The sequence below is a fragment of the Geospiza fortis genome, unplaced genomic scaffold (genome assembly GCF_000277835.1).
Source record: "Geospiza fortis unplaced genomic scaffold, GeoFor_1.0 scaffold54, whole genome shotgun sequence".
NCBI lineage: Eukaryota > Metazoa > Chordata > Aves > Passeriformes > Thraupidae > Geospiza > Geospiza fortis.
In genome coordinates this window covers 14422693-14434862 of record NW_005054301.1, presented here as the reverse complement: position 1 = coordinate 14434862, position 12170 = coordinate 14422693, and the positions used below count along the sequence as shown (strand labels likewise).

Here is a 12170-nt window from a genome sequence, read left to right as displayed (position 1 = left end):
GGAACTTCACTTTCTTAAGCATCTTTTATGAAAGGATTTATGCTTTAAGACTATTGACAAGAAAAATCAAGCTGGAGTGACAAACAAATATTACAATGCTGCTAAAGGAGCAATATTGTTTATGAACAACTTCTGATTCATTTAATAATTTCTACACAATATGTTGTATTCTTATCTGAACCAGATATGAACATCATGTGAACTTCAAGCAATAACAAAGATCCTTTGGTGGGATTTTAATCTTTCACTTTGAAAAACACACAAAGTCACAGAAATCTAGCATCACTGAGGTATCAGAAAAACAAATTTTAGTCATTTTGAGTCATTAAAATCCTACATCAATTTTGTTTGAAGTAAATGTGAGTTATCCTGCTTCTCTGCTCAAGAGGCAATCTACTGAATTCTCCACCAAAAAAATGTATCATTTTAGTTTTGAGTTTTGCAACCCACATTCCCAGTTAGCAGAGTAATTCTGAGGGCATGAATAGTTAACAAAGAAACAAATAATGTTATACAGATGGTTGCTGCCACAAATGGGAAAGTTATTTGCCAACAGCTTTTGTACATACTAGCATATAGGTGTATCAAAGCACTGGAAAGTGATGTTTTCTATGTTTGGCAGAATCTACACTACACATGTGCTCTGTTCCTTCAAGCATGCTGTATTTATCTGGACAGCAGAATCCATGGAAATATGGATGGAGAAGATTGGGAAGATATTTTTGAATTATTACATTAATAATAATTTTTTAAAGGAGACTAGTTTAAAATTTGGCTATCTTTCCTCTTTTTTCAGATACTTCTTTATATAGAATCACCCTGTGGTTGACTTTGCTGGATTAAATATTACTGTTTCCATGGAGAAGGTCCTGAAGTCATGAAACTGAAAAGTAAGTGAAGTTCTACTCTTCCCATCACAAAACTAGTAAGAAAAACATTTGACAATTAAAGAATGTGTCCTCAGGCCATTGTATGTAGCTTCAGATTTTGGAGCTACAGGAATGAAAACATTTGACAAATCGGGTATTAAAGTTGTCATGCCTTGCAAAAAAATTGCACCTTTTTTATTGTAGAGCAGATATACACTCTTCTCCCTAAGCATGCAGCGTGGGTGAAGGAAAAGTCTTTTAGAAGGACATAATCTTTCCTATTTCTCTGACAAACAAAACCAAAAAAACAAAAAACCCAAAACCTACCAGAGAACCAACAAACAGCCCAAACCTCAAATAAATCATCCAGAAACATCACAATGACAGGAAAGTCTATTTAGAATCCCAATAAGTACATCACAGGAAGAAGCATCCAGCACTGGCTGCATCAGTTCCTCAGATGAAACACTTCTCTGCATATAGAAAGGAGCATTTGGCACTGCCTTGCTTGGAGAAGTACAGCAAGGCACTGACCAACACTGTGAGCAATGGGCTCCAGAGCATGGATCCAAATCACGTAGGATGTGTTTTTCTGTTCCCTGAGCTCTAGCATTTTGGAGCTCTGCAGGAGTTCATTGCTTGCACAAAAGCAAACTGAAAAGATAGACGTCCATCACTCACTGGATGGTGAGGGATGTTGACTACAGTACTGATGTAATCACAATTACCGGGCAAAATCTTGAATCCTTGGTTACCACAGTCTCAGAGAGAGAGACAAAAAATAAAAATTCTGGCTGAAATCATGCAAAAACCCCTCAAAAATGATACCAGAATTTCTTACATATTTTTGTATAATAATTAGATACATGAAATTACACCAAAGTCAAGAAACAGAAATTTTTACTTTACAGGAATTTTTAGTATTTTATAACAGAACTAATCTTGTCGCTGTTTTCTCCTCTCTATGGCTTTACAGAAGCTGATGGGGACAACAGCTAGGTTATGCCAGAAAAGCATCCTTTGCCTCTTGCAAAAACAGGGTACTTCTCAGTCTTCCTAGGGCTAATGAGTCATGTTATATAAAGTGCAGGCTAGCTTCAGAAGGAATACAGTGAGTGAAAGTGAAAATCACCTGTCACAATGGCAGAGGATGAATACCAAGCAATGACTTCAGTTCTAATGTAGAAAAATTAATTTTATATGAAATTTAAAGTGATGTATATATCAAATTGCTTACAAGATTATAGGGTATGCAGGGTATTAAAAAACTGTTTCTTGCCTTCACAGGAATATCAACTGCATGAAGCTAGAAGGTTTGGATTTTCTTCTGTTTGAAGGCACTTAACAAGACAGAATTCCCCAGGTGAGAGGGCAACAAAAGATTTGAAGTCTTTGAACATGAAGGAAACCATTTCAAAGGAGAATAAAAGTGACAGGCAATTACGGAGGTTCTTTTAGTCCCTTGCTGCTGAGCAGAAAACTGGAGAAACAAAATACTGAACACCACAGGAAGCTATTGCAAAATTCTTCATTGAATACAAAGGAAGAATCTACACATTGCCTTTTCAAGAAGTAAAATTAGACCCTCTGAGGAAGCAGAATGACATAGCCAGTTGTGGCATGGGAAAGGAAGAGGCCATCATTGTGTGGTTTAATTTTTTATCAAGAAAATTCTGAATGAGTGGCATTTAAAGAATTTCTCTGATCAGCCAGATTGCTGGAAGTGAAGGGGTTGGGCACTCACTGCCCATTGATGATGACCATGTGTGCTGCCTATGAATAAATGTGATGTGCCTGGGGAGTGTGAGCAGCACCTCATGGCTCTATACTGCTGTGCTTGTGTATGGACATCTCTTACGAATGTACATGTGTGCAAGGAACTAAAGAAGAATTCCAGCTTCTTTTCAGTAATGAACTTCTTTTATTTTTTTCTTTTTCATGTTCTAATGCTGGGTTTAAGTTGTGAAAATCTACAAATAGAGAATAATGGTAATGATGAAGCTATGTGAAGCTAGTACTAAATCCCATAATACTGGATGATATATGAACATAATATTTGAAGATATAACAGGTCATATACCACTAATTAAGAACATAATTGTACCCTAAAATCAAAAGACTCAGAGAAAGACGTTCTTGATGTCACATCACAATTACATCTAACATTTTGGGAGGAAATTATTCTCTAATATCCCTTAAGAAACTTGATTATTTTCTAAGGCCATTTCTTAAGTGAAAAATATAATTGCCATTTCACATAATACACCTAATCTAAAAAATCTGAAACACCAGTGAATTTTAGATGACTTATTAGTTTACACCAGCTGCAACAGTTACATTTAGATTTTAAATAATTATCCAAACCAAGAATTTCTGACTTTTACGGGTGTAAAAAATAAAAATTCAGTACAAACTAATAATTTCTTCTGAGAATAAAAGCAGTTAAATACATTTCTTAATGACAAAGTTTTTCTTCAATTACATGGTTACATTACTATCCAGCACTTTTTTCACTTTCAGAGTGAAATATTCACATTTTCAATACAAAAAAAAAAATTAAAGCCACAAATTGATTTCACAAGTAATTAAAAAACATTACCTTTCTTTTCAAGGGACCTAAACGTGCTGATTTAGCATCCTGTGCTTTGTAAGTCAACCATAAGGCTGTGGCCACATGTTGGACAAAACAGATTGAATCTCCATACTTTATTTCTGGGACACCCATTCCATCAATGTCGCGTTTGAGACTAGATTCCTGCTTTTCTTTCAGCTCCTAAGGAGATAAAATAAAGTTGGTATTTAATCTCTGTATTGGAATAGGATAAAGCATGGAATTCTACACTGATACATATACAGTGTATATGTATCATATACATATACAATACTAAACAATATTTATGCTACTTATGCTGTTAAGATGCAGCTAAATTTCAATTCACATAACTTCAGCTTCTATCCAATTAATCTTTCAGACTGTGATTAAAAATAATATAAAATCTGAAGCATCATTTTCACTGAAGAAAGAAAAATCAAGTCAAATCCATTACAATGAATTAATACAAAAAAATCTTTAAATTATTATCTTACAATATTCAATAACATTTTAACAGTCTGTAGAATTCTATGTAGCCAAAATTTTTGAATTTTAGCTTAGACATGAGAAAATAAAATAAACCTGTTTTTCAATGTAGCTAAAATATTTCTATGCTGAATATTTTTTTGTTTATAATTCGTATATACAGGTACACACTTTGCTTAGACTAATATCTCTGCATTGAAAAACTAAAAAAAAAAGAAAATATTCATTATTTTAAAAGGATGATTTGGCTTTTATATTAACTTTACTTTTGCATGTCTCCATTTTTTACTATTATTTAAATAAATAAATAAATAGATAAATAAATAAATTTTTTATTTTTCCACTTTGTAAGAAGATTTGGATTCTTTCAAACCTCTTTTAAAGATATTGCCCAATGCTTGGCTGGAACACCCGTTTTTTAAGCCAAATTTTTTTCTTAATCCCATTATTCTTCATTTAAAACTGAGGGATTTTAAGGCTTCAGCACTTTAAAATAAAGCAGCTGTCCTTTAGAAAATTAATTCAGGAATAAGAACAGACTATGCTGCAAAGTTTGTAATAGCAAGTTATGGATACATGTGATTGTGCTGCTTTTATATGTGTGACAAGGTTTTTTATTTCCTTTCAGTTTATATAATGTTCAACATCTGGGGAGTAAACAGGAGTTGTATTATATCTATGCTAATCTGCTTTTATTTATATCTAATTTAACTGTCACATTTCAACAATAATTTCAATTGAAACAGGTAACATTATAATGCCAAGATGCAGGTGAATGAATTTACAGGATATTCCTTGGAGCTACCATTTCAACGTCAAGACTACGGGGAAAACATGCCACATCATATTTGTGTGGACTGCACTGCCACTACAGAAAAAGATGAACTATTTCAATACACATTTGCAGTGAGGACATTAGGTGAAAAATACAATAACATAGAACAAATTCACTGTCAGCAATTTATTGTTTGTCTTTACATCGAAACCTGAAAATAAAGCTTTTTCTTCACATATTGTGTCTGCATCAACAACCAAGCATCAACAAACATTTCAGATAACAAAATCGTAGTGTGGTAAGAAGTAATCCTAATTAAGTTACTTTTTTGAAAAAATTGAGAGATACTGATCCCTTTTGACAACACTAAACATAATGAAAAAACCCAATTTTTTCATTTCAGAAATAAATATTTAGAATTATTTCAGGGGCCTGAAGGCTGTTTTCACTTTGAAAAATACACCACAAATTCCTCTTCATCATGTTTTGCTCCTTGCACTCTGTCCAGCTTCTCTGGGATTTCAGCCAAGTAATTTGATCATGGTGTGCAAAGACACGGTGTATTTTACAACAGCTGAAAAGTCCAGTCAGATAAAGATTACACGAAGAAAAGAGGGAAAAAACCTTCTCTTATCTAGATATTTGTACATATCTTAAGAGTAAAATAGCCAAACACTTTGGCTTTTAAAATCCTCTCTTCACAGCCTATTCTCAGTTTAACTCCCTCGGGCTGTGAATTAAATAAAATAAAAAAAAAATGACATGATAGGCCTGGAAGTTTGCAAAGGAAAAAAATGCCAACAATAAAAAATACCCCAAACCAAACCAACCAAACAAAAAAAGATGGAATGAATAAAGGAATTTGAGGGCATAGCTGTCAAAGATTATATTTAATATACTAGAGGAACGGCAAGAATTAGAAAGTGAGAAAGAATCATAGATTCCTACGTGATAAAATGAATATGAGGAATGGCAATGTGAACAGAACAAATAAACTCAACTTTCTTTACAAAGATTTTACAATAATAAAAACACAGTAGGGGAAACATTTTTGCCAGTTTAAAGGCTTGTCCTTAGAATGGCAAAAAAACTGTCTGCTGAACTCATTAAATCTAACTTTCATGAGCTAATTAAAATTTTATCTTTTGATATTGCACACTGTTATTGTGTTAAAAGTATAGCCATAGATACTCCAATACAACAAAAGAAAAAGATAAAAGGTCTACAGATATAAGAGCTTGGTACTGGCGTTATTATACTCTGTATACTTTGCTTAATACATTTGTACATTCCAGTAGACAAGAAAAAAAAATTACTTTCATTTCACCTTCTATTTTCTCTTCCCATAAAAAATAAGTAGGAAAAAAGGGTATAATACTGCTTTTGAAATGCAGTGCTTACTGGGAAAATATCATTATGAAATATTAACTTAAAAATAAGTATTGGAACTTTTAGAGACAAACGTAGGTAAAGGCATTTGCAATACCTATGATTACAAAACAAAATTAAACTTTATGATTACTACCATACTATTACGACATCCTAATGCCATGTTGAGTCCCTAAGACCGCTACATGTTGGCAGTAATATTAAAATGATAGCAAATCCTTCTGCATGAGTCATCTGTGACTTTTTAATGCGTCAAGATGTTACTTACCAAGACTATAGCAATAACTTGCTCATTGTCAATTGTACATACCACCACAAAAATAAAATATGAAATCTCAAATATTAATTCTGGGCTACACAAATTAAAATAATCAATTATTTTAAAATATGCTCTTATTTCCACTGTGTTTTCTCTGTGTTTACAAAGGAAATTTGTAAGCAGACCCAAGATTCTCCTCAGCACTGTATACTGAGCCAAGTACTGTGCTGGAATGAGAACATCCCATTTCAAAACAGGATTCCATCTGGTGTAGAGAAACTGCTGTCTCTGTTGTCACAAGGCATTAGAGATCTGTTGCCTTAAAATACAAAGGTTGACATTTTAAAACTTGGTCAAATATAAGTTCTATATTAAAAACAATAAAAGATATAATTTGCAGGGGGAGGTGGTCCATCAACCTCTGATGCTTGTAAGATTAGTTTGCAGAAATTAGGAAGCAAAACAGGCATGTATTACATATGTTATTTTCAATGAAATTAGCACCATAATGTCCTTTAGCACATACCTTAACTTTTTTTAAAACTTGCCTTCTGTTTTTATTTAGTAAAAACATGTTAAGAAAAACTCTAATCTGAATTTTATAATTTAAAATTAGTGTTTCAATTTCCAGTGTTATCCATCAAAAGGACAAAACAGTGAAAGAAAATACACTATGAATGCAATCACAGGTTTGAAGAACCAAGGAACACACAAGATTGCTGAAGTGGAATATAACAGTATTGAGGAAGAAGGTGCTTTTTCAACAAGAGGATGTCTATAACAACTGCTGGAAAATAAGACTTTATTTAAGTCATGTGTTACAGGCTCCTGGGCAGCCTTGAGGATTTGTATATCCATATAGCTCTGCTTTCTGGCAAAGATAATATCTTTTTTTTACAGAATCCTTTTGCTGGCTTCCAAACTGGAAAGAATACTACAATGAAGAAATGTTTTATTTCCTTTTGGATACTCAGCAGCAATGCTTATTGTAAGCAACCTGGTCTGATCTGGTGTTGACCCTACGTGAAGCAAAAGGCTGGACTAGATGGCTGCCCAGGGTCCTCAATCAGAATTGTTCTACTAGTCTAAGGGATGGACTGCTGTCAACAGACAGGTATCTAGCACCCTATTTTTGAGAATCTGTACACAGCTGGAATGAAGACATTAGACAGATACCTTGAAATTTCCCTGCATTCATGCCATGTTAAGGTACATGCAAATGAAAAGGTTTCTTCATTGAGATAATGAACCAGTAAAATGTTTACAAGTACACATATGCAGAAATTCAGATAAAAGCACCTGCATATATATGTATATATATATATATACACATATATATATAGTCTATCTATTACATCTATGGTCCTTTTTCCCCTCCATCTCTATGCAAGCAGCACTTTGCTTTAAGAGACCTTTTCTTCTTACAGTCCAAGTCAATCTTTGGGGTTTATTCCCATCCCAACATCACCTTTCTTTCTTCAGAAAAAGTTACCACTGCTTGTTCCCCTCACCTTTGGAAACACTAACGTCTCCACCCATGGGACAGTGCAGGTCTTGTGTGCCCAGACAATAAATAACAATTCTTATTCTTGGCACCAAATTAATACTCTATCATGAGGTAAAAAAATTATTTTCTGTATAGGACAGCACAAATGAGACAGGATGATGAGACACTGAGCTTGGATTTAACATAAAAATGTACATTAAGAACCATATTATGTATAAACATAGTAGGCATGCATAATCAATTACTACTGTCCTTCAGCTTAGTCATTTTGGGCACTGCACTTAATTTCACTAGTGTGCCTTTGAGCCACACCTCAACAAAAAGAGTAAGAAAATAGGGCATATTTACTCAACATAACATAAATAATTTTATGAATGTGCATACATAACTGCTAAATTTACATACTCATTTAAATTTACTCATGTAAATTTATATATACATTTATAGGCATAGATTAAAATATTGGAAAACAGCAGGACAGCTGGTGTCCAGTTAGGCAGTGAGTACATCAGAGAAATTTTAACTCAATGTTTAACCAGTAACTGTGGCACTCCTGTGATACCATCCTTACCAATGATTTTCCAATAATGGCAAAAAATTACATCTGTAATAAATGCTCCAACATAACATCGTATGTACAATCTATAGTGCATAGCCTTTACATGGAATAAAAAATGAAAAACTATGTTGTAAGTAAATCTAAGCAATCTAATAAAATTTCCTGATAGTTCTTCAATTATTTTAATTAGCCAAAATAAAAATTCATGAAATATCATATGCAGTCACACTAATAAACATTGCTATTTTTAAGATGTTAAAAAGAAATATTTGACTTATTATACTAACAAAAGTCTAGCATTTGTTAAGACTCTTACTGTTAGATTTTATCTAGCTATAACTAGTTTTAAAGATTCTGTTTCACTTAGGGATTTCTTTTTTCTTAATGATCATATAGCATTCAGAATTATGTGGAAAATTTAGTGCTTTTTAGCTAATAAGAAACTCCATTGTAACAGCTATGGCAACTATTTATTAGTAAAATAATGAAAGAACATAAAAACTTTTCATCATCTTTGATTGCAAAACCTTTCAAATCCTGGGGAAAAAAAAAGTTATTAATTTTGCCTACCTCCATAATCATTCTTCTTTTTCTCACCCTTGTAATGTTTTTTCCAGCTGGAAACAATGAAAAAGCTAAAAACATGCAATTAGCAGCTCACTAAAGAGCATAATTTGAAAACATATGGTTTAGAAATCACTGCCATATTTGCCTTACATTTAGGAAAAATTTGATTGGGTTCATTTCTTATCAGCACACTGCATAAAGAATAGCAACTGAAATGAATTAAATTGAATTCAATTATGACAGATAGAGCTGGAACATGTAACACTCTAGTGAGATTCTATGCAACTAAAATAATTCTATAATTATTAAAGTATTCATATTAAACCACCATATCTTGTATTTGGTTTTAATCTACTTTTTTAAAACTGGTTACAGTTTAGTTTATTCTATTTGTCAATCACCCTTATTTTTCCTCCACGAAACTTTTGTTATTCTTGACATAGGTTGTTTACATTTGACTTTAAATGCACAATCCCTAGCATTAACTGCAATTTAAAAATTACAAGTAATTTATACTGTTGTTGAAACAATTCAGATTTAGTGTTTGAGTGCTGCACATTTGCATTGATTTTATTTACCTTTGTTGCTCTAAAACAAAAGGCTGTGGATGCTGTGTCTGACTTTTCTCTGTCTAATATTACTACTCCTTCATCCTCATTCAGAGCCAAGTATTTTCCTGTTGTAATGTGTCGAAGACGAAAAGGCTGCCCCCATCTGATGTTACTTCCACTCCAGCTAAACATAAGAGACATCAAAAAATAGTTGAAGTAAGTAGAACTAGAATTTTTTCTTTATGTTTTAAAGGATGTTCAGAAAATAGAGTGTGCTATATATATATATTCCTTTTTTGGTTCTGATTACAATACTTGCATTAAATCAGATGCAAAACTGTTAATTCATTTGCAAAGGGAACCCTGGAAAGGAGTATCTTCTTGTTTCTACCCCCTCTCTCCATCTTATCAGGGTGTTACATATGGTGTCCATAAAAAAATCCTATGTGTGTAAATTAACTACTTTATTTTAGTTGACTGACTAAACAAACAAATTAAACCTAAGTGGGCACTCACATGCCACAGAATTATCCTACATCTGTGTTAGTTATGACGGTATTTCACTTACAAACACACTAAGGGTAAAACAAACATATAGTTCAGATGGCCATTAAAGGCCCTACATACTCTCATGAGACAGATTGAAATTTCACTTGCAGGAAATAACAGACAGATAATCACACAGGAAGGAGATAATCTTTAAGAAACCCCCCAAAAAACAAGAAATACAGAAGGGGTAGGTATTATTGCTCTTATTTCCACTCATGCTTATAAAACTCCCAGTAAAACTAGGAATGCACTTTACTTTTGGAAAGAAGCAATGCTTTAAGTACACATATCTCATAGGCAGTGCTGCTTTTGATATAGGAAACAGAAAAACATATATTCTATCATAGCACATTGCTTTTTATTATTGACAAAGAGCCTACTAACACATATCATAAAGTGTGGCAAATATATATTCTGTATTCAGGGTCCGCAACAATCAAAATTCTATTAATATAACAAAAGTTGCTAACCAAAAAAGTTTTTAAAATATCGGTACCTTATTCGAAGGGGTTCTACTCTCCACAATGATCTTGCTCGAATGCCAGCTCCTCCAGTTTCATAAAATACTTTCCTACAGAAAAGGTTCAGAAGGCCAGCTTCTTAGGTTTATTTGTGCTTATATAGTATTTATAACTTCTCTGGAAACTGTACATGACTCACTGCTTTTCCCCAGTAAATAAATGTCATTGAATGCACAGAAGATTCCTACTCCACAGTGAAACCATGATAAATAAACCAAATGTCCCAGGTAAATTATTTCCATTAAGTTAGTCTCTCTCAGGAGCTGATGAAATGCCTAGCCTTGAAAGTGGCTGGGGAACTTTTCCTGTCATTTTATCAGCCATAAAAATATGTAATTCCTACAGTTCTCAAGATATTAATCTACAATGCCAATGGTTTTAAATAGATACCATATTTTAAAATAAAGATATACATTTTCAGATGAAAACAACGAGAACACAACATCAGAGACTTCATTCCAAAAATTATTTCTATGATTTTTATTAAAGGGTCAGAAATTGTGGTGATAACAAAAATTCTGTATTATAATCCTCACAAAATCAATAATGCATTCAGAGAAATAAAAAACAGGAAGTGAGAGGCTTAAGCCTTTACTATAATTTAGTTTTCTTGAACTGTTAGCTGAGGATTGGTAATGTGTTCTAGTGCAGCAAATAATATTCCACTCAATAATCAAGTACAAACAAAGAAAAACTATGGTAGATTAGCCCTGTTAACAGGAAGTTTGTAATGTTTTAATAAACATTCATGCCTTGTCATGTAATCACCAGAATTTGTATATACTTTCTCACTTATGATATATGAAATATATGAGTATAACACTTATGAGTATAGGAAATATAATGGAAAATAGGATAATAGGAAAGGTCTGAATGTCTACCAAAAGATGAAAAGCTTTCTTACATATTATTTCTCTGAGAAGGACTAATCCACCCTAGCATTCACAGAAGCTGGACCTTCTATTGTACTTAAGTGTCTGAAAAAATGTGCAGCAAGGGAATTTAAAATTTGCCTTCCTGCTCTGGCAAACTTGACTGAATACAGCAAATGCATGCATAAAGATGTCACAATCTAGCTGTTATATAGCTGAATTAAAGTAGCAGTTTGAAATGCAGATTTTTAACTGGCTTTTCAATTTGTCAAATTCTTTTCCTATTTTTGACAGCTAGTAGGCAAAAATTTAAAAAGCTGTTTAGTATTGTTCTTATGCGACTATGGACCTGAAAATCAACTTTTGAAACAAAAGTTTTGTTTTTCATATCTGAGCAAGTATTTCTACACATTATCTTCTACTGAGAAAACTGAAGGGTCTCTTTCCTGAGCAAAACCAATTAAGTCCTGGACGAATCATGAAGCATAATGGAGCATGGCTAATCATTTGCATCCAACAGCTTTATAAGATCATGGACTTGTATTTACACCCCTACTTTATTTAGGATTCACATTTAAGGGCACAGATGTGATATCAAATATTTCAAAAATGTTAGCTCACCAGAAGAGTAAGAATAAATATTCATCATAGTAAAGGTAGTAAAATTCCCTAC

At 32.9% G+C, this 12170-nt stretch overlaps 1 protein-coding gene across 1 annotated transcript in view; it reads right to left on the bottom strand.

Annotated features, from left to right (window-relative positions):
- Nucleotides 1-12170, bottom strand: part of RYR3 (ryanodine receptor 3) — a 194011-nt gene that overhangs the window by 122192 nt on the left and 59649 nt on the right. The window contains exons 9-11 of the mRNA XM_005417515.3: nt 10601-10675; nt 9583-9739; nt 3469-3642 (exon numbers count right to left, since the gene is read on the bottom strand). Of these exons, the coding sequence (XP_005417572.1) occupies nt 3469-3642; nt 9583-9739; nt 10601-10675 (406 nt within the window). The remainder of the gene's footprint in view (nt 1-3468; nt 3643-9582; nt 9740-10600; nt 10676-12170) is intronic.